General features: G+C 24.8%; 2 protein-coding genes across 2 annotated transcripts in view; one reads left to right on the top strand and one right to left on the bottom strand.

The window, feature by feature from the left end:
* LOC112596316 (flotillin-2) overlaps positions 1–6,595 on the top strand; it is a 12,031-nt gene extending 5,436 nt beyond the window's left edge. The window contains exons 2-4 of the mRNA XM_025341925.1: positions 5,058–5,152; positions 5,222–5,991; positions 6,059–6,595. Of these exons, the coding sequence (XP_025197710.1) occupies positions 5,058–5,152; positions 5,222–5,991; positions 6,059–6,419 (1,226 nt within the window). The 3' untranslated portion in view covers positions 6,420–6,595. The remainder of the gene's footprint in view (positions 1–5,057; positions 5,153–5,221; positions 5,992–6,058) is intronic.
* LOC112596313 (glucose dehydrogenase [FAD, quinone]-like) lies at positions 3,327–23,576 on the bottom strand. Its single transcript, XM_025341921.1, has 5 exons — positions 23,396–23,576; positions 10,172–10,477; positions 9,353–9,494; positions 4,904–5,032; positions 3,327–4,833 (listed from the first exon to the last, which is right to left on the bottom strand). The coding sequence occupies exons 2-5, from the start codon at positions 10,433–10,435 to the stop codon at positions 3,473–3,475; spliced, it is 1,896 nt and encodes a 631-aa protein (XP_025197706.1). The 5' UTR covers positions 10,436–10,477; positions 23,396–23,576; the 3' UTR covers positions 3,327–3,472.
* Positions 23,577–24,270: the final 694 nt, after the last annotated feature.

Below are 24,270 nucleotides of genomic sequence, written 5' to 3'. Positions count from 1 at the left end.
TTATAGTCTGTTGTTTCTAAAAATGGTGCTGCCGCTGGTATATCTGTGTATACAGATTCATCTTGACCGGCTTCTAGTAATAGTACTGACCAATTTTGATTTTCGGATAAACGGTTTGCAACGACACAGCCCCCTGGACCGGCTCCAATTACAATAAAATCATACTCACGTAATATTGGTTTATTACCTAAATAAGTATTTTCCCTAAAGGGTATTCCTTGCTGTAGATACTGCCCATATATCGACTGAAATAATTCCACAAGTATTGAAGATGAAGATGAAATAAAAAATAAAAATATGAGAATAATTTTCATCATGAACTAAGAGTCACTGTACTTGACCACGAACAACAAATGTCAGTGTCAAATCCTTGAAACTACTGTTATTTTAGGTCAATCTCCCCACTATATATACTTTTTACTAAATGTTTGCAAATATACTGTTACTCCTACTACACCTGTCCAACTAATATTTTATATCATTTCATATGATTTACTGGTTTAAGATGGACAATCATGAACTAGGTTATTGAACTTATATATAGGTTATTTGATATTAGCATATTTTTTTTTTTTTTTGTATAAACACATTAGATACCCAATTTGAACAAACAATTTACGGATATTTAAACTTATTTATTTTCTAAAGTAAATTATAAAGTTACTTAATTATTTGATCACTTATAATTTATAAACTATTTTATTATTGTCAAATAAAAATTAATTAATTTTCATTATAATATTCTATTTATATTTTTTTTAAATGTCAGTTATAGTTATGATTGAATAATAGTAAAATATAATATATACCTACTAATATTTTCACTGCTTATTTGCAATAGATACTAATCAAAATGTCAAATGTTTGAAAACGTGAAAAAGCTTTTTTATTGAATAATTTGTTTTTGTGTTTGATAATACCGTACACAAGTTAATTATGACTTGACTGACTTTTAAAATTATAAAATTAGAGAAAACAGTACTAACAATCTCACTTTTTTACAATTCCTTTCACCTTTAAAAAATAACCCAACCTATTCAAATTGAGGGTAATAGTATTTTTAAATAGTTTATTTTTAGGTATGATTGATGTTATTCCCCCCCCCCCCAACCGGGCATGGCAGAAACCTACGGGTGCCCAACTAAAAATTCTGCGAAATAAGCGTCCGAACTAGGTTTCCAGGCCTACTCCCGGACATAAGTGCCATACGCAAAAAAAAAAAGATGTAGTTTTCAAAGACATTTTCTTATTTTTGTTTTACTTAAAATATTATTGTTTACATATTTAATTTTTTTATGTTATTTATGTAAAACAATTCAAAATACGAGTATGTTCTATTTTATTTGTTTAAAAATTATTATGAATAAAATTAATATTTTGTGTATAGTCGTATAAAAAATTAAAAATATAATCTTAAACTAAAATCAAAGAATCTCATATTATTTTCATTATAGGTAGATTACTAAGTTCATTTTAATTGATAAACTATAGGGCTTAGAATTTTTAAAAATATATAAATTTAATACGCGGTTTAATAAGTTTATACCTACAACGGAAAAAATAAGTTGCGGTATCCATTTTTACTAGGTATCTATTGACTTTAAATCATGGTATTTTATCCCTTAATTATATTTATTCATTTCAATTTGCGTTAAAGTAAACTGATTCATAAATAAAAAAGGAAAGAGATAACATTTGAATTTCTATTATACGTTAATGGAAGTAGATGTTACCTATAATACTGGAATTTGATTCCGTATAGTGATTTTGGGATCTATTTAATTAGATTATAGTATATTAATAATATGTAATATATATCCCATATTAAATTTAAGATTATTATTAACAGAGGCAACTATTTGGCATTAAAATATTCTAATTAGATTGAAATTACTAGCCCGACCACATTTTAACGTCCGCTTTACATTAGCTCTTAATAAATTTATTTTTATTCAGTTAAACTAGTATGTGTATGGGTACCTAATGTCTTGCCTTTCATTTGGATTACTAGTCAGTCATGATAGAATCTCTTGTATTGAATTACCATAGAATAGAATGTAAGTATTGAAATTATAATCACATTATATTTAATTATTTAAAAATAAAAATATAACATTATATTTATTACATAAAGATTAATGTATATCATATTAAAGTTTTTTAGATACCTTATAATTATTGGATGCAACTCAATAATTATACTTATTATTAATCTTTAAAACTCTTTATTATTTTTTCGTAATATCCAATTGAAAATATTTTGTGTTAAATAACTTGTTTGGGGTTTTTTGTTTTAAAGAGAAGGGAAAGGTTAAATCTACTCTATGCATATTAAACATTTTACCTATTAACTATTAAAAATAATTTATTAGTTATTGAGTGTACAAAAATCAAATGATGCTATGTAGGTATATATATTTTTATTTATTTATTTCGTATGGTATATAAAATAAATACATTATACTGATACAGTATTACATTAAAATCTTAAATTGTAGTAAATCATAAAAGATGAATGATAATAAAATAATATAAAATAAAATCTTAATTTTAATTTTACAAGTCTAAGTTTAATTTGTTTAACCACTCTATTACCTACTTGGTATTTAATAGATTTTTACAATTTTTTGCTCAAATAATCTCTTTGTGAACGTTTCCACAGAAATTTAGAGTTCGTTCTGTTGCTCTGCAGTCAAATGTTGAATTATTCTTATAATTTTATTTGAATATGATCGATTCACTCTCTCCACATATCCTATCCTAGTGGAGTTAATTATTGTTGTCCATTTATGTTTTGGAAAAACATGCCTTTTAACCATGGACATTTTTATATACTAATTTATATATATTCATAACATGCTTAAAAATAATTATTTCGTAAAAACCGATAAGAGAACATAGATAATGTTTTTACCATAAATTTTGATAAAAGTTATTTTACTCTAATATTTAAGCTAAACCTACAAATTAGTTCTACTTTTTAATGAACTTTTACCATGTTATACATCTGTAAGTCGAAGAAAACACATGCAAGTGTGGCGTTCTTTTAATCTTTCAAATCAATGATAGTGGATATTATGATTCTATTGTATTACAGATCAAAGACCATCAACATTTTTTAGTAGAATAAAAGTACGAGTATACTTGCCGGCTGCCAGTTTTTAAAGGGTTTTTACAGTATATGTTATTTAATGCAGGAATAATAAATATATGTTTTAATTTTTAATCCGCTCAGAAGACTCACTTCATTAACTCAACCAGACTTTTTAAATTATCTAAAACAAATGTTCTATGATAATTCTATTTTAAAAATAAAAACACTCATCTATAAAATATAAATGTATTATATAATACAAAGTGTAACTTAAAACATATTTATAATATTAAGTTATAAATTATTACTGATACAATTATTTTGTTTTATTTTTATCACAGACAATGGCTTACCTATTTAATTTTTAAATATCTAAACTTAAACCATAATACCCCAATCTTCTTTAATTAGATCTGATCCTTTTTCGGCAATCATGATAGTTGGTGCATTCGTATGTGCAGATATAATTTCAGGCATAATTGAGGCATCAATAACTCTTAGTCCTTTAAGTCCGTGAACTCTTAATCTTGGATCAACCACAGCTGTAGGATCTCCTATTGGTCCCATTTTACATGTTCCAGATAAATGATATATGGTAAATGTCAGGTGTCTGGCTGCACACTTCCAATAATCGTCTGAGTCAAACTGAAAATGTTCACAACCCGGTATGGGCTCTTTCCATAATTTAGCATCAACACGTTTGAAGGCATTCATTTGTGATAATCGTTCACTTATTCTTACACCTCCTACTATTATATCGAGATCTCTTTCGTCAGAAAAATAATTTGGGTAAATTGCTGGGTATCGAAATGGGTTACGGTCTTTTAGTTCTATCCATCCTTTGCTTTTTGGTCTCATAATCATTGGAAATATCATGTATGTATTTTTTTGTTCTGTTTTTTTAAAAACACTATTATATACACTATCCTTAACGCCAAATGATTTTCTAAGCGTTTCATCTGAGCTCACCGCGCCATTAATAAATAATAATTCGAGATTAGGATGGCCATCAACATCATTAATATTATTTAAGTCAAAGAAAGCTAGTGCTTCGGTTCCTCCTGCTACTGATATAGGTCCCTTATGATATTTTAAAAAATTGTGTATGTTATTGGGATCTTCCAAAAGCCTTTGCCTTCTTATTGAACTTGTATCGTTTACAGTAAATGTTAAACCTCCCAATGCTACATGATCCATTAGATTACGGCCTACCTGTAAATCGCGTAAAACATTAATACCTTTTGATATTAAGTGATCTTTTGGTCCAATCCCTGATAACATGAGTAATTGTGGAGAATTAACTGCTCCAGCTGAAATAATAACTTCTTTGCGTGCAAAAACTCTATAATTTTTATTTCCTCTATAATATTCTACTCCAATTGCTCTATGGCCAGTTGTATCAAACAATATCCGAGTTACATGACTTTTTTTTTTTATAAATAAATTTTTCCGTTTGCGTATAGGATGAAGAAACGCTACATTAGTACTATATCGTAATCCGTTTTTCATAGTCAATTGGTGAAAATTAAAACCTATTTGATTTTTTCCATTTAAATCTCTTACAGGATATCCAAGCTCATATCCGGATTGAACAAATGACTTGGCTAACGTACTCTTGTATGGTGATTCTGATACTGAAAGGAATCCTCCCTCTTTATGGAAATTATAATCTCGAAGAGTAATATTATTTGCATCTTCTGATTTGAGAAAATACTTTTGCACTGCATCTGCATTCCAACCTAAAACATTTTTAGTAAAAATATGTTTTATTCATAAAATATTTTTTTGTATAATTTTTATTTTACTTACCAACATTTCCTGCATTGGCCCATCCATCATAATCTTTTTTGTGGCCTCTGGTATATATCATATAGTTCAGTACACTTGAACCTCCCATTACCTTACCTCTTGGAAAATTGCACTGCCTGTTTATATGACCTAAAACATTGAATTTTATTTTTAGGTGGGTGTTGTGGATCAACCAGAAAAACAACAGTTGTTGGTGGTTGGGCATGGGCTTGGTGGCTTATTACAGATGTTCAATATCTGTCTCTTGAGGTAATTATAATAATAGGTATAACAGTATATATTTTCATTATTTAAATTTTATATATTTTTATGTTTTAGGTTATGACTTTAAATCCCGTATGTGATACCGTTGAAACTGTTCATGGAGTTGCGTTAACTGTAACAGGAGTAGCTCAGTGTAAAATAATGAAAGCTGATGAACTCCTACAAACAGCATCTGAACAATTCCTTGGTCGAACAACTAATGAAATTAAGCAAACTGTGCTTCAAACTCTAGAAGGTCATTTAAGAGCTATATTGGGTACTTTGACAGTCGAAGAAGTGTATAAGGATAGAGATCAATTTGCATCTCTTGTTAGAGAAGTTGCTGCACCTGATGTTGGTCGTATGGGGATTGAGATATTATCATTTACAATTAAAGATGTTTTCGATGAAGTTCAATATCTAACTTCACTTGGAAAATCACAAACTGCAGCAGTTAAAAGAGATGCAGATATTGGAGTTGCACTTGCTAACCGTGATGCAGGTATTAGAGAGGCTGAATGTGAAAAGTTGGCAATGGATGTAAAATATGGAACAGATACAAAAATTGAAGATAACTCAAGAATGTTTAAGCTTCAAAAAGCTAAATATGATATGGAAGTCAATACTGCAAAAGCTGAGGCACAGTTAGCATATGAATTACAAGCAGCCAAAATAAGGCAAAAAATCAGAAATGAAGAAATTCAAATTGAAGTAGTTGAACGAAAAAAACAAATTGAAATTGAAGTACAGGAAGTTGAACGTAGAGAAAGAGAACTGAATTCTACTGTGAGGCTGCCTGCTGAAGCTGAAAGTTATCGTGTTCAGGCAATTGCTGAAGGAAAGAGGTAAAAATAAAATTATTTGTTAATTTAAAAAAAAAATACAATGCATAATGTTTATAAATTGTTTTAGAACTCAAACAGTTGAAGTTGCAACAGCTGAAGGTGAACGGATTAAGAAAATTGGGCTTGCTGAAGCTTCTGCTATAGAAGCCGTTGGTAGAGCTGAAGCTCAAGGAATGATGTTAAAGGCACATGTGTTTAAACAGTATGAAGAAGCAGCTGTTATGTCTTTAATTATGGACGCATTACCAAAAATTGCTGCTGAAATAGTCGCGCCATTGTCTAAAACTGAGGAAATTGTTTTATTAAGTGGAAACAGTAATGTAACAGCAGAAGTTAACAGATTAGTGGGGCAATTACCCCCAGCTGTTCAAGCTTTAACTGGTGTTGACTTAAATAAAGTCTTAACAAAAATTCCTGGTGTCAAATAGAATTTTTACATAGAATTGTGATTTACAATTTCTATTAAATTTTTTATATTTTAAGTTTAATGTAACATGATCAAAGACATTTATAAGCTTGTCAAACTTCGGTTTTAAATATCCGTTATTTATTTTGCCATTTTATGGATAATCATAATAAAGAATTATTTAGTCATTATATGTTACCCATTTTATTTATTTTTGTTTAATTTTGCTTAATTGGATACATTTAACATTTTACAATATTTATTATTATTCTCTAGCACTTCATTTTACTTTTTACTTTTTCAACTTTTAACAAATGTAATTAAATTAACTATAAATGTGTTTATTATATATTTTTAATATGTGTATGTATATTTGTATTAAAATTGAAGTTAGACATTATTGATAGACAATCCTATTGAATAATTCTAACTGTTGTGTTTTTTTTTGCTCAGCTAAGTGCCGTGTTGATTAAAATGTGTTGCACGGGGCTGTGGATTGTTATCAATTTCCTCTTATTTTATTTATTTATTATAGTATAAGTGAAGTAATTTACTATCAAAGTGTATCATTATGAAGCAATTTCACCCTTTCCATTACATTAACACAGCACTAGCTTAGTAAAATTTTAATTGTATTATCAAGTTAAATAAAACATATTTTTATAAGATTTTTCCAAATTTATACTATGGTAATAACAATATTGATAGCTATATCCTAAAAAGAAGTTATGAAATTTAAAAAAATATTTCATTGTAATAGTACATATTTTTTCAATAATTATTTTCATAAATTATATTTATTTTTTATTTTTTTTATTTAATTTACTATTAGATATTGTTATTAAAATTGTAGTTAAAAAACAATCAATTTTAAAATTAGTTCTAAAACAGCTACAAGTTCTAAAAAATTAACTTGTGTACATTTTGATTGATTTTATTAAATACTAATATTTATTTACCTGAAATAATACTTGGCCTTTTTTATTATTATAAAAAAAGTTAAATAAGAAGTGTTGAACATTATTTGGTATTATTTGTTTATAATAGAAAAACAAATATTTACATGTTTAATGTGTATGTAAAGCAAGTAGTTAATTAAAAGTGTAGTATCCAGTGAACATGCATTTTTAAACAAAGACAGTTTTTTTTTTAAAATTTTTGAACGAATTTCATGTGCTTATGAACATTAGTTATGTGTTTTGTATGAGAGATTTAATGAAAAATAAATATAATATAGTTTATTAAGAGGACATGCACCCCAGAAAAATAAATAAAACCTTTTTATACTTCCAGTACCTAATACGACTTACTGAAGGGTTTTTATGAGAAAAAAAAATAAAAATAAATTTAACAAAAACTTGGATTTTTGATGAGTTAATTAGATGCGATTTGTGAAGTCAATTATTATATATTATATAACCTAACCTAATCTAACCTAATCTTATTCTGTTAAAAATTATGAAAATTGAAAAAAAGCAATTTTTAATAAAAGGTAGTATTTAATTTATTGTTGTGTACATAATGTACTCTTAGATGTATTTTTAAAACATTATATTGGTTTAGTTACCAATATAGTAAAAAATTATAAAAAAATTACATTATTGAACTTCTATGTATAATTAAAAACATGAAAATTTTAGAAGATAAAAAAAATACAGTTCATAAGTATATAATTATATCTGTAGGTGTATTTATTTTAAATGAAGAAATAATACATTTGTATCCGCATATACAAATATACAATATGAAAGTTTTTTCTAGAAATTATTATTTACAATTTTTTTTTTTTTATTTATATTTGTCTAGCGTTTTATGTAAATTTACTACAAGGTGTATTATAGGTAAATAGGATAGATTAAAACATAACAGTTCAACGTAAGAGACAGAAACACTAATAATTTTACCTATATTAATTTAGTCGCGTTGATTTATTATGATTACCTATCTGTTGTATATTATTTTATTATGGAATAAATAAGTATCATATTTGAATTATATAAGTAATAAAGCAATAAATATGAATCGAGCTATGGTATTACATATTTTACGATCTATAATAATTTAGTATACATTTAAATGCCAGCTGACAGCAGTAACTTAAATTTTAAGTTAGAACGTGGGTACGCGGTGCGTGATTATCAAGAAAATAGTACGGTGACATAAACAACCGCGTTCAGAAGAACGTCCATTTTATATTATTATGGAATAATAATTAATTAGCAATATTTTTTTACATTCCCTGACAAGTAGCCGTCGACCGGTCGCCGACTGCCACTTGTGGGCGTGGTTTAACGTCGCGTGCTACGGATCGCAAAAACACTAAACTTGTCAGCGTATTTTCTCGATCTTGTATTCGTTTCGCTTTGAATGGCACGTGCTCTTAAGTGTTTCTGTGGATCACCTACGGAGTGGCATCGAACCCGGACCTTTTTTATGAAGCAAAATCTACATTTTTTGTCCCACCCACTTTTCACTAATCTAATATGATATAAAAATACAAATAATAATTGTTTGTTTTTTTTTTTTTTAATTTTTTATTTTTATTTTCTACACGATTACGCATGTATTATAAACCCACGGCCTACCCACCCGTTTAAGAAGTGAAGCGATCGCTTCACTTGACACGAGTTCAGTGCCACTGCGCACCTATGGATCGTAGGTATTATCTCAGCTAATGGTTTAATAATTTATAGATTGAGGCGATTTTTTTTTTTAAATTTATTGGTATCTATAGGTATTTTATGTTCATTTTATATCAAATGATTGGATATTTATAATATATTATTGTTGTTGATGAATAATGATTACGCGTTTACACCTACATGTAGATATAGGTACACTATACATATCATATAAGTTGATAATTTGATAAATTCGTAAGATGTGTGGTGTTCATGAACCCACTGAATAAAAGGTACTCTTTATATATATATATATACCTTTTTTATATATTACCTTTGCAATAATTGTCGGAGGGCATTGTTTTGTACTTCCAATTAGCTTCGGTGAACTGCAACATGTTTGCTAGCAGAGGGATGTCCATCACGAAGTGCTCTTCTTCACCGGCTTCGATCAACAATACATTCCATGCGCGCACCTGAAACAATAGTAGGCGTGCCGTTGTACCATCTGTTGATTCGTAATTCGTATTGTTATTTATTGGGATGCAAGACCTAACCGTCTCTTCTAAGGCGTCAAACATGGGTACACAATATTGTTAAACATGTCAAGTCGTTTAACGTAGATAGGTTACTCGTTGATCATTATAACCCAGCCTGGGATTGCGAAAAACCTTAATACGTAGTAACAACGACCGTGATTATGCTAGATATGGTAATTTATGTTTATTTATGAAATAATTGTTTATTGCATTTCAAAAACATGGTAGGTATAGGTATTTTCAAAGTTATCCGTCGTACTAGTTCTTTTTTTTGTCATGGTCGCTTCACCCACATTAAATATAACTATTATTATAAGTTATAACTATAGATACTACTATTAGTAAGTAGTAATATTTTTCTGACTGAACTTTTCTCAAGATAAAAAATAGCTAAGACATCATCGAAAATACTTCAAAGATTCCTACTTACTGAAGGTACTTAAAAAAGTAGGTACTCTAATTCAATGCTTAAAAAATGTTTGATTTTGAATTTAAATACTTTTTATTCGAATACTTTACAACACTGTTTAGGAAGGTCTATGAAATGTAAGAGATGATTGATACACATCATTACTATCATAATATTATATTCATGTAACAATATGTTCGCTTACTTCCGACAATCGATTGGCCACTACTGCTCCGGCGGAACCAGCGCCGACTATGATGAAATCATATTCCTTCAACTCGTTTAGTTCGTCTCGCGTCTGATGTCTAGTGTAATCTATGCCTTCCACTAAGAAATCAAACAAGTCTTCTAAAAGAGGCGGGAATTCTGTGACCATACTATCCAGTTGATTGATGTGCACTGCGAACAGCACAAATATGATGGCCGGCTTCCACATTGGATATCTAAATATCTTTTCGCAGAAGGTCATTTGCAAAAACCACAAATCAGTAAACTCTTAATCCGCACACACCTACAACATTATAAAACATTATATATGAGTCTAATGGTGCTTATTAAGTTTTGTTTAATAATGTATTCCTTATCTGATACATATACATTGTTTAAATCTGGGTTTTAATTTTGAATGGGTTAAAATTTCAATCTATCCAGTAACATGATCCAATTTCTGTAAGGCATTATCGATTATTATTATTCTAGACTCTCGGTAAATGGAATTTTAGAAGTTTCTAATTTTGAGATAGTATCAACTAATAATCCAAAATTAACAGAAATAGACGCTGAATTGTTTTGCAAGTTATTAAGTTCCATGAAATCGATAGTTTTTTTTATTGCAATATCAGCATCGGAATTTAAATTTAAAACAATATTTTTTAATTTTTTCAAAGTTATTCAAGTAATATAACTAATATAAGACAACTGATAGTCGCATACCCCATTGAGTTATATGAGTTATAATATGTTAGGGAGGCACGGTTAAATTTGGATACAAATCTTTAAATGTTTGTACACGATTGAGTGCTTTTAAATTTATTTTTTTACGTTGAAATAAAATTAATGAATCAACCTCAGAAAATCGAAATTTAGTTGTTTCTGTCATGCGATGGAAACCATGTACTAGACAAATTAAATGTACCGTCCATTCTTAGATGTATCTAACACTTTTTCTGTCTTGTATATATTAAATTTTGCGGCGTCCGTTAAAAGTAATAAAAAAATTTATATTATACCATTTAGTCACAAAACACCAATTACATTATTAAATAATTGATACATAATTTTGTGATGGCATTTATCTAATTATTCACAATATAAAAAAAATGGTTTAGATGGTTCAATGTTCAATTTTTTTTATTTTACTTAAATATTTAAAATAAAATAATCATCAGTTTATTCAAAATTTAAAAAAATATATTGAAAACATTCCGATGTTAACACTACATAAAAATATTTATTTAAATTAAAAATAAAACCCGTTTTCCAGTTATAAGCATAATTTGAATGACACTTATTTCTGGATTTAAAATTAAATTCAAGGATTTGCAAGATCATCGAACTCGCAATATTATATCATTCAATAACTTAGGTATAATAGCTGACAGGTGGTGACTATTCAGTCTATTCACATTTAGGTACATATGTATATTAAAATAAGTATAATAGCTATTATTATGAAAATAAGCAACACATTTTTGTTATATATGTATTACTAATGTAAATGTATTATATCGATATATTATACATTTCAAATTTTGATATTATTTGAAGGTCATCAAAAATCACCGATTTAAATTTTCTGACATATTATACTTAAACTATTTTTATTTTTTTATAAAATACATAATTATTTCTCTGATTAGATACTATATGTTATTAGTATTTTTATCTTTACATATTTTATAAAATTAATAATTTTCAAAAGTAATTAAAATATACATTTTGGAATTATTTAATAAACTTAACTTTAATAGTTTTTCAAGGTTATATCTATGAATTATTTATGTAAATTATAATTTATAACTCAAATATAGAAACTATTATTCAAATTGATGATTGAGCTTTTTTTATTTCGAAGCATTCAAGTACAAATTAATTACTAATTAGTTATTGTAGTAATATCGTGCAAGCTAGATACCTCTTTTCGATCACCATCAGGGAGCTTTATTTGAAGCAGTTAGTTTTTAAAACTACAAAATTATAATACAAATAATAATTATAATAATAATTTACTCTTAAATATTATAATGGTATTAGTTAAATTTTAAAATATTTTTATTGTAATAGTTTTAAGTGTTTAGTTTATATATATAATTTTGGATTTAGCTGCAGATAATCAAATAACAATTAAAAATAAAAGTAATAACTAATTTAAAAAATTTAAAAATACTATTCATTATTCATATTTTAATATTGATAATTTATATATTATTAAAATTATGTATGTACTCGTACATAGTATTAATTGAAATTTTTCTGTTATTTTGAATTTTGTTTTAATATTTTAACACATAATTTTTTTTGGAATCCATTTTAATTAAAACATGTAAACTGTTTATTTGATTGTGTTTATGAATCAACTACATTTAAGATTATATACAAACATAGATATTATTTACAATAGAGTAAGCCGTAATTGATAATTAAATAATCTCGCATTTCATAATATGTATACGATAAAACAAACATAACGAATGATAAAACTCAACTAAATAAACTAAAAATAAACGTTTATAAAAATTTTGTAGTGCAGATAATTGATGTGTGGATAATTGACACTTTACTGTATCTATAAATCATAGCCAGAAAATGTATTGATTACAGCATTATTAGGTGTAATCATGAGAAAATCATCAGATAGTGGTGGTGATTAAAAAAATATTTATTTTTTACATAATTTAAAATCATGAAAATGTAGTCAACTAAATGTTAGAAAGAAAAATGATGTTTTCATTAACTACTCCTATATTAATACGAGGTACCTCGAAAAACGTTGGTACACTACTCCAGTCATTTAAACATTTTTCTTACTTTATTTAAAATATACAATTTATATTCTATACAACTAATTTTTAATAATCATATTCAATATGATAATTATTTGAAACGAATGATATGATTAAAGGAATTACCCATTAGTCAGCAATACAATTTAAAATGTGACATCTACGTAGATATATAGTATACATATAATTTCTCATTAAAAATTCGTTTTTTATATACCAAAATAATTCTTAAAAAAATATTTTGATTTGAAACATGGTATGAATGTACACTATTATTTTTTATTCAAAAAATTAAAAAATTTCAGGTATTATATCGATAAAATATATATTATATTTCTTTAAACTTTAAAGTATTGTTTACTATAATCACTTTTGAAAAAAAAAATCTACAACAATTTTAATACTTTTTGATAATATAATTATAAGTGTTTTTTAAGTAAGATTCTGTATTTCCAATCATTTTGAATCTATGGTTTTTATTGATTATGCTAATTAAAATTTCTCTAAGTTATTTATTTGTTTTTTATTTACTTGCCTATATCTAACCATGAATACTAAAATTGACTCATTGTAAATTATAATGGTTGGTAATTCGAAACAAATATTCATGATTAACTTTTCTACCATTGACCACCTACGGAATCGAAATATGAGATGTAGTAAAGTTATCAATAAAATAGCAGCCTTGCAGTTATTCTGATTAACATCACTTTGAACAATAACCGAATATTTGCCCCATGGTTTGTAAGTAACCTCACACTACACAATGACCTTAACATACTCATTATTCAATATTTTTAACAAGCCTCAAACACTTTTTAATAACTAAAAACCATTCTGATCCGATTATGTTTATTAATTATATTCTAGTAAATTTTAAAAACCATCTAAGTGCTTCATACGAATTTTTTATATATATATATATATAATATATATATATTTATGTTTTTAGTATTAAAAAAAGCGTTTCGATAGTTTAGAAATAAAAATACATATAATTTTTTAGTTAAAACATTCTTCACTAAAATTATAATCTAAAATAGTTTGAATAAATAAGTAGTTAACTTATATTTAAACGGCTGAAGTTTTTTTTTTTGTTAAATCAATTAAAATTATATTGGATATAATCTAAAGAATACCATATTTTTAATACTTATAAAATTTTATCAAATAATATCAAATATTGATTTTAAAACTATACGTGAGATTTTTTTATCTGTTATATCACTTTTTGGAGCAATAAAATTGTTTAAAACTATAACTCTGAGTGTAATGTCTGGCAGAAACTTGAATCTTATTGGTACTTTTAGAAGCTCAAAAAAAAAAAAAAACTTTAATAAAAATGTTATAAAACTATTTGTTGATAAAAATTATTTTTTTTTTTTATGTATTCTAAATTCTAAAGTAATAAACGTAAAACATTTTTAGAAATAATATTTATTTATTATTTAGTTATTTTAGTATAATTTTAAAAATATTTTGTGATATTTATAGATATTTTTAATTTATGTATGATAGTTTGAAAGTATAATTCAATTTTCCTCAATTCTTAAGTTAAGTTAGGTTTAGTAACCTAGTTTTGTTTACTATAATTTAAAAAATAACGAAAATATTTAGTCTGTTTTTTTTTTTTTTAAAAAAACGTTTGAAGTTCTAATTTTGCGAACAATGATTTTTTCATTGGTTTCAGCTATTTTGTTGTGATTTAAAAACATAAATAATAGGGACTATAAATTTATTTATGATATTTTTTGTTATTACGCACCCATATTATTATTTTATATACCTATACAATTAAATTTTCAAAATAATTAAATTAACGAATTTAATGTTATTTATACCGTGATCCTATTCATTCTACGCTAAGGTACATTGATATTGTCTTAACATTTATGAGGTAATAATGATATTGTATTATAATTTAATCTCATAATAATTATTATATAATATTATATTGACTGTTTTTGTCAAAACTAATTCAAAATAGCACGTTAGTAATGGAAAAATAAATTATATTATTAACAATTAATATATCGTTCGCATTCATAATTATTTTTATAAATATCTAATAATTACTCATCATTGAATTCAAATTTTCCTTATAGGTATTACAGTCATCTATACTTAATCATAAGGTATACTAAAAACTTATTATACAGCAATGCAACATTATTAGATTTCTTTTTGTTTAAATTTTAAAATATTAAGGCAGAAAAATGAAATAATTTATATTTTTTTATGCTTAGATATTGTTTATATTGAGCAGAAAATTAGTTTATGAATTATGAATTAACAAGCATCGTCGTTTGTCTATACACAGATGCTAATAGTCTGTGTAAAGAATAAATTAATTTAATATTAAAATCGTAGTTTAACGGTAAATGAATCAACTCATTGCAAAAAAATGATTATAAATGCTGGAAATCTAGTTGATAAGTATAAATGTTAAATTTGAAAAATTTATATTTTAAATTTTATGTTATATGTAATTTTTAGTCACGATTTTTGTTTTGTATGTTTAAAACGTGTGTTTATTCTCAAATGCGATCGTGATTCGTGACGCAAGAGCGTACAAATGCATATAGTCCATTGTCACATAATTTTTTCTTTGCATATAGGTAACTTGTAGCCTACTTAGACATTCGATAAGTGTGCCATAATGATATTTTAACTAGTTACGCGAATAGCGTAAAAGCAGATTATACTATTACACAATATTAGAAGAGCGAAGGATACGAGTGTGGTATGTTGTCGGCTCGAAAGTATTTAGGATTTTAAAACTTGTATGTACGTCCAAATTAGAAATTATACAACGGACAGTTCAGTCATAATAGGTTAGAACTATAAGTTAGATCAGAGAAGTATTAAAATGACTTTGAATTGTTATTATTAACTTGAAAATTACATAAAGTATTAAAACAACTTTTAGGGTTTGGCCAATAATGAGTTTTGAACACACTAGACCTAACAAAATAAAATTAAAAAAAATATTAATAATTAATGCAGTCTTTACATTTTACAATGATACATATAATGTATTCAAAAATAATATTTTATTCGAAGATATTGGTTTATACTCAAAATGGTTTATTCAGATTTAGTTAATAGCTACGTTTCGGTACTTGTTTTAATTTTAAATACTTCCTAGTACAAAAAAGAACCTAAATAATGAGTTCTGAAATGTTAAGTGATGATACTGAACACTTTTTTCATATCTAAAATTTAACACAATTTGTATTTATCATATTGTTGCCATAGTATAGTTATTGCAAATGTATTTCTTTTCATAATAAAAAATAAATTATCTGTGAAATTGATCCATTCCGAATAAAGTCAAAGTATTGATGTGCACAACATGCTCAACGTGTAAGCGTGCAAAGTATATAGAATCAATCAATATAAACTTTCTTTTAAATGTGTCGATTGTGAAAAAAGTATAACTCACTCAGTATCGATCTGAAAAAAATTTAAAAGGCTTAATAGTTTTCTTGTGTTGCCAATCTGCATCCTAAAAATTGTGTATTTAAATAATATAAAACTGTATAGTTATAATTTATAAAATAATTCATATTGTTATAACCCATTATTTACTACGATTCTATAGGAATAAGACAATTTTGTAACATACACAATTTGTACAATATACAATATATACAGAATAAAAAACTAAGTACCTATATCGGTTATACAACACTTAAATAATATATATATATATATATAGATTAACGTAAAATCAAACTTATAGATGGAAAAACTGAGCCATAAATGGGTTGTCCTTATTAATAATTGTCGATGTTGTACAAAATAACCAGAACGATTTATTTTTCGTAATATTAATTCATTTTAATATAATATAATATGGAAAATTATAAATTTAACTGGTGTCCAAGCTACATAACTCTCAAAGTCTCAAGATAGTTGTAAAAATTTGATTTAAATATTTTAAATAGTAAATGTAGTGAAATGTATATTTTACTGATATCAATACCAACATTTAACGAGTGGTTAAAATGTTTTAATCATATAATAATATGTACTATTTCTATAACATGTCTATAGGCGCTAACGCAAACATATGTAAACTTGACCGTTTACATAAAGAGATCAATTACGTCTTCGTAAAAAAAAAAAAAAAATATACACGTATGCAATATATTTGTATACTTAATTTCTATTGTATATTATTATAATATAATGGGTGTTAGTTACAAAGTTGTTTTATAGTAAATAGTTAATGCTCCCAAGTTCCAATTAGAGCTTAATTGATACGTAATTAATGATTCTAATCATAGCTGTCATGTTCATAATAGTTAAATATCTACCATTTTCATATTAGTTGTTTTGGTACAATGGTATTCATTATATTATGTATTCAAAATGTTATCATATTTAATTTATTAGATTACTCTGCTTCATAAATTAATTGTAACTTGAAATTTGTTGATGATCTGGTCCAAATAGAAAATCGAAGTTTGGCATCAAAGTGAAATGTATAGTTCCATCAGAGATCGATTGTAATACCAATACGCTTATTATTAATTGCATTCCACTATAATTAATGATTATGACATGTTGCGTCTATTACCAAGATAATAACTCCTGTATTATAGATGGACTGACAAAGCGGCGTATATTCCCAAATCATCAGAGATCTATGGTTGGTTCTAGTTTGACCTATACTCCAAGTTTAAAATGAATAATTATTACTACTTATTTTTTATGTTTTTATTTATTAATGTTCACATCGTTTCTCTTTTGATTTTATTTAGTTTTGCATTTTGGTTGTATCAAATATTTTGTTGATTATTTTGAGTAATTTTTATATTATTATGAGAAATTTGGTTCCAAATGGTGGAGTGTTTCTGTTATGTAACTGAGACTTTGTTCTTTCATTTTATTTTTTTTTCTGAGTTATCTAGTATCTGTACAACAATAATTAATTATTGTTTACCGTGCTTTGTAGCTTCATAAATTTATTTTTATTTGACACTAAGGTACTATCTTTACAAGTCTTAACTTATTATAATATTTACTATTTTTCACGTATATTAAATTATCTTTTGTAATTTCATTTTTATAGCCAATACAAGTGTACGACATACTCTCACATTAAATTAATTTTACTTGTAGAAATACCTTAACCTTCATTGTAGGATCATAGTATATAATATAATAAAATTTAAACTCAGTCGTGTGTTCTTTAATATATAAGTAAATGTTCAACGTCTAATAAATTAAGAAATAATTATCGTTATGAAATAGATAAATGTTTTAAATAATATTTTTATTTACCAAGAAAAATTTAATAATTAGTCAAAGTTCCAACAGCCACTGTTGTATAAAATGTATAAATATTAACAATAATAATAATAAAAAAAACTTAAGTTTTTATTGGAATTTATTATGTCTTTGTTGAATTATTAGCTTACAAATTACTATTGATTAGTTGATACCTAACTAGTTTTGTTGTAGAAGTCAACACTATTTAAATATATCGCAAGATCTAGCTATTATTTTTAATCTAATGAGTATATTAGTTATTCGATTAGCAAGAAAAAAATGTTTGATATAATTATATTATAACGTATTACCGGTTCACATTAAATTAAGATGATACAATAAATGATTTACAGTTATACAATGTATACGTCTGGATTTTTATGCAAAAATTATTTTTGAATATGTAAATATTAATTAGGCACTCAAAAATTCAAAAATACACAAAACATTTTTTTATAGTTTGTTAAAAAAACTTATAGTCAACTTATATTTTCCAATGTGTTTTGAAGTTTCTAAATATTAAGTAACCTGTGATATTTTATAACATGACACGTATTGATACTACAACAATTAATACATAATAATAAGCTTCCATCTGTTCTAAAAATACCGGATGTTATATTAAGTAATAATATGCTTTATTTGCCTTATGAATTATTTTTAAAATTTGTTACTAAAAAAAGAAAACCGTACATACACTACACCGACAAATAATTGTCAGTAACTAATATAAAAATGCTTTGTTTAATCGTATGTCCAAAAATCAGATTATTATCTAATATCTATATCTATGAGACAGCGCTTCTTTATTATTTGACGTTACATGTCTGTCACCGGAATTCCTATAGTAAAATATTTTATTTTATTCGGTGGAATTAAATTTGTCAGAAATATCGGCATGTATGAATGTATCGAACTTTGATTAAAATGTAATGTATTTTATTTAGTATTTATAAACTATGCACATTTTATGAAATGATTCAGAAATAAGCACTTAGTTATTCATTTTGATACAAATATGCAAAAATATGCAAAAAAAAAAATTACTGCAGAATCTACATATTGTAAAACGTTAAGATATTTAAGATTTATTATTAGTTAAATGTAGAAGAGTATGCATTTGCATAAGAATTCGGGCCCTAGTTATAAATAATGACATGATAAAAAGTTGAACAATTATTTACCTGTAAGTAAATTATGTTTATTAATTAATAAAAGCTTTAATTGTTATTTTGAAATTTGAAACTGATACTACATTCGATATTTATCTTTACGTATACGATATACGGTATTACGGTATATGACAGGGATAAAAATCAAGTTTATATTTTTGTGGCATTTTTACAGTGAAAACTTATAACATAATTTAATTTAAATTACTTACTGTTATAATTAATAATTGCTCAAGGTAATCAAGCCGCCCTGTTTATAAAATTGATCTATAGATACCTAGTATCAAACTATCACTATTTTAATGTAATTAATAAGTTTAAATATTACAATTCGCAACACATAATTATGTAACATAAGTCATAGACTAAATGATAAATATGATCATAAATTCTTGAAGTACAACAATTTAGTAAGTTGACTGGTCAAAATTTCAATTATTCGCCTTTTACATTATACTTATACTTTTCAATTTCGTGCCAAAAATTGTTCGGAATTAATTAATTAATATATTTCAGGTAATTGTCTATGTCATTAATGTTCATAATAATTTTGGTATCAAATTTATGACATTCGACCTGAGTTTATTAAACCATTGAATGAATACATAATGTTCAAGGTATTTATAGCAAGATCAAAAACATTTATAGAGAAATCAACTTGCCATAAAAAAACTTCAAATATGCCCATTAAATATAAAGGAAGGATATTTTTCGATTATATATAATATATTTTTCAAGAAACAAAACGGTATAAATATATATAAATTACCGAATTATTTAAAAATATTTTTAACAATAAAACTACTTTACTTTAAAAGAAAATTTGACATAATTAAATTATTAAATTTCAATTTTTTGATGAAGATACAAACATAGTGAATTAAAGTATTATATTATTTATTAATTTACTTGTATATATTTTTTTTTATTTTTAATTAATAGTTACTATTAATCTGTTATACAATTTATAATTTATATGATACATTTATTATTGTGTCCTATAATTATGTTAAGGTGTTTTTATTATTTCATTTTAAAATTACAATTTTGAAATGGATAAAGTTAATCTATAAATATTTGTATTTATTAATAGTTGGTTTGAGCTAAAAAAAAAAAAAAAAATATAATAATAATATAGATTTTTTAAAAACATAATTATAGAATTAAATAGGAGATTGAATTATTGGCTAAATTCTGCCGGACAATGTCATACAATTATCATGTGTGTGACAATGCAAATAAAATATTATTAGGTAATAAAAATAGTTCACGTTCTGAGTCAAAGTTATATAACTGTATTTGATGTATTTTTTTTAATATGTTGCAAATATTACATAAATAAAACAAGTTTTATACGGAATTGGTTTTGATTTTAAAGTAAAAACAATTAATATTTAATAGTGTTTAAAATTTATAAAATATTTATCAACAACTTTAAAGATATTCACAAATGTATACATGTTACCTAAAGTTTCATACAAAGAATTGACTATTTGTGGGTAGTACAGCGCCATTAAAGTTCGTATTTTGAATGATACATTTTAAAACTACCAAAATTTAATTTTTTCTGAATTGTATGCATAAAAATACTGAAAAATTATATAAAGATTTAATAAAACTAGAGATTAGTTATATATAATAATATACTAATACCAAGTGCCAACATCAGATAATAATATGATTCTACATGTAGTTACTTAAACAGTCAAACGGATGTATTTATTGAGCAAGACTATGTAATCATTGTTAAATAAATTATATACGTTTTTTTTTTTCAAGGAATAATAATTATATTTAGGCTTGAATTGCTACTTCTTATGTCTTAATATACATTTTTAGTTGAGTTTCATTTGAATGTTATGTTTTAGAAATGTATATGTACTGAATGATTTATTAATTATTCATAAATATTACAATAGTGTATATTATTAAATTACATTAAATAAAAAAATATTTTTTTGATTTTAAGTTGTTTAATGTTTTTGTTATTATAATTATTAAAATAAGATTTTTTGTTAAGAGCTTTGGTTAATAGGCTATTATCTGTAATGATAACAGTAACAAATTTGTATAGGTTTACATAAAGAATATTGACGAATTGCTAAAAAAATTACTCAAAAAACTTTTAATAATGTATTTAAAAATAGAGTCATGTTCTTCTTTAATTTGTATTAAAATATTGTTCAATTCATTGAAAATTATTATTAAATATTGTGTTTTAATAGTTATGTTGACATTTTTATTATAGTTTGTATCTATGCTTTTTACAAAAATTATAATTGCATATTTAAAAACTATTAATTTAGTAACTAAAAAATAAGTTTTAAAATTAACTATAGATCACTATTATAGGTAACTTTTTCAGAAAATAACGTGTTTAAGTTCACAATCTTTAAAACTTTTGATTCAAATTGTATAGTTAAAAAAAAAAATCAATTCAAATCAGTTCAAATATTTTTTTTTTGTCCGTAAATTTACTGAAAAATAGAAACTGAATGATTTTCTGATAATTATTTTTGGTTTGTGTACGTAGTTCATGTAATTAAATTCTCAAAATATTAATTGGAGTGTGAATATGTGCTCGTGTTACCATCTAGGTCAAGATCTGCGATGAGTATTGGTCATAATATTGCTATACATTTTTAATTTTTAAAATATTAAAAATCTGATACGGTGCGGTGCTTAAATGGTTTTTCGATAAAATTATTATTTAATTCTAATTCAATAAAAAATTTTACTTCGATGTGTTCCTATTAATTTGTTAATGGCATTGTTGGCATTGTACACACTTGTTTGATTGCAAAAAACCAACGTAATAAAGAAAAATTGTGTGAATCCTAAATCAAAATAAGAAAAATCTTCTATTCAGAAATCGTATATACGAAACAATTTCAGTTCCTAATGTTAGTACTATAGCAATATATTAATTGTTCAATATAATATTCGAAATAAATTATATTTAAAAAAAAAACTCTTTCTGTCAACGAGTAGTAATAATAAATAATTATTTATATGTACAATATAGTAGTACTTGATAAAAGTATAAGTTTGTTACATCAAACATAATTTATTTTGTAAAATTAAATAATAGAATATTAGAATTGATCAATATAAAATATACTTCACTACAATGTTTTTCGTTGAAATATTATACTCACTTTCCGAAAAAAATATTAAGGTTTTGGAAATATTTTTTTGTTTAATTTAAAATTATTTGAAAGCAAAATTTTTAACAACATATGTATTAATATTTAAAAAAATAAGAATAGTATAATATATTTTATATTTCATATTTTAAAGAAAAATATATATATTGAAAATTTTCGATGTATAAAACTTTAATTTCGAATGAATATTAGACAGTTAGTTATAACTTATAATATTTTAAGTATTGAAGAGTGAAGGGTATGGCATTGGTCACAGTGGTACTTTGCAAGATATTAGTCCACTTCTTCGCTTATCTATATTTTGAAATATTTATAAATAGTATCTAGTTAACTATTTTGTACAAAATTAAATTTTTACATAAAATTAAATTTTCCAAAAAAATTTTCTATTTTAGTATATGCAATTAAAAATGTATGCCATCATTCAAAACAGTAAAAATGTAAAAACAGTATTAAGTGATAATGATAAAAATAGACTTCAAAGTATGTAAAAATAAAATATTTCTAAGAACGTCAATACTAAAAAAAAAAAAAAAACGTTTAATTGCTTTTTTAAGAACCGTCTCGTATTAAAATATATTTATCTTCTAATAATAAAATCATCAAATTAAAATTAGGTACTATCATTATTAATTATTCGTACAACTTAATATTGATTTGAAACTTAACATATTTATATTATATAAATTTAATGTTATAAAATAATTAAGAATGTGTTTAAAATAAATAATACCATTGAGTATGGTTATAAATAGTAAATATATAATACATATAATATATAGAAATATAGAAAAAAAATTGTATTTACTTGTATTGGATCACTGCACGCTTGCAAAACTGAAACACATATTATGTGTGTATACACAAACAAACTCACGGTATTATACTTTATCTAAAACTATACATTTTATTACTAGAAATGAATTCAAATTTACTTTGGTTTATAACGGAACTTCAAAAATGTTGTTTTTGAATACAAGGTACGGGTCTTCGACGCATACTATTCGCGAATGTTACGCACAATATGCAACGTGTCTCATGACATTGAGTTGTCTTCCACCACAATGTAGCTATTCCTTATGGAAACATTTTAGTAATCGGATTGTGGCACGTTATTAATTTGTATATGATTTAATTATATTATTATTTGCTATCTATTCTAGATAGCTAACGCTTTTCACTATACACTTGTTTCGAGTAGTTTACATAAACTATCGATCCAAATAATTAGATAGGTTGATTTATCATAATATATAATGTTTAAATGGGGTGTGTACACTTAATTATGGTGGAGTTTATTATTACATGATAGATTTTTATCCTACTTTAAAAATGCATTACCTGTATCCTCTATTGAAATATTTAGATGTAAAATTGAACAAAGTATTTATTACGCTCAGACAACTTTTACAAATTATAAAATTTTAATAGAATAATGCTATTAATTACTATAATTACACCAAATTATATCTCCAATATCTTAAAAACATATTTTTCCAAGTACAAAAAACTAAATAATTAAACAGTTGATCGTTTAAAATTTAATTTAGTTACATAAAAATGTTCAAAAAAGTCATTTTGTTAACGATTTACAGGAAAAAAATGTAATTTTAATTTGAACAAAAGAAGTTAATATCACCAGGATATTCCTTAAACAGGATAAGTATACTTAAATATTTAAAA

The sequence above is a fragment of the Melanaphis sacchari genome, unplaced genomic scaffold, assembly GCF_002803265.2.
Source record: "Melanaphis sacchari strain LSU unplaced genomic scaffold, SCAv2.0 Contig31_pilon_pilon, whole genome shotgun sequence".
Lineage (NCBI taxonomy): Eukaryota > Metazoa > Arthropoda > Insecta > Hemiptera > Aphididae > Melanaphis > Melanaphis sacchari.
This window is presented reverse-complemented; position numbering and strand designations above follow the sequence as displayed.

Excerpts from the sequence above, each read along its gene's own strand:
- LOC112596313 (XM_025341921.1), bottom strand. The coding sequence starts at position 10,435 with ATGACCTTCTGCGAAAAGATATTTAGATATCCAATGTGGAAGCCGGCC. Across the intron at positions 9,495-10,171 it reads TGGCCAATCGATTGTCGGAA|GTGCGCGCATGGAATGTATT; the intron begins GTAAGCGAACAT and ends CTATTGTTTCAG. Across the intron at positions 5,033-9,352 it reads CTCCGACAATTATTGCAAAG|GTCATATAAACAGGCAGTGC; the intron begins GTAATATATAAA and ends TCAATGTTTTAG.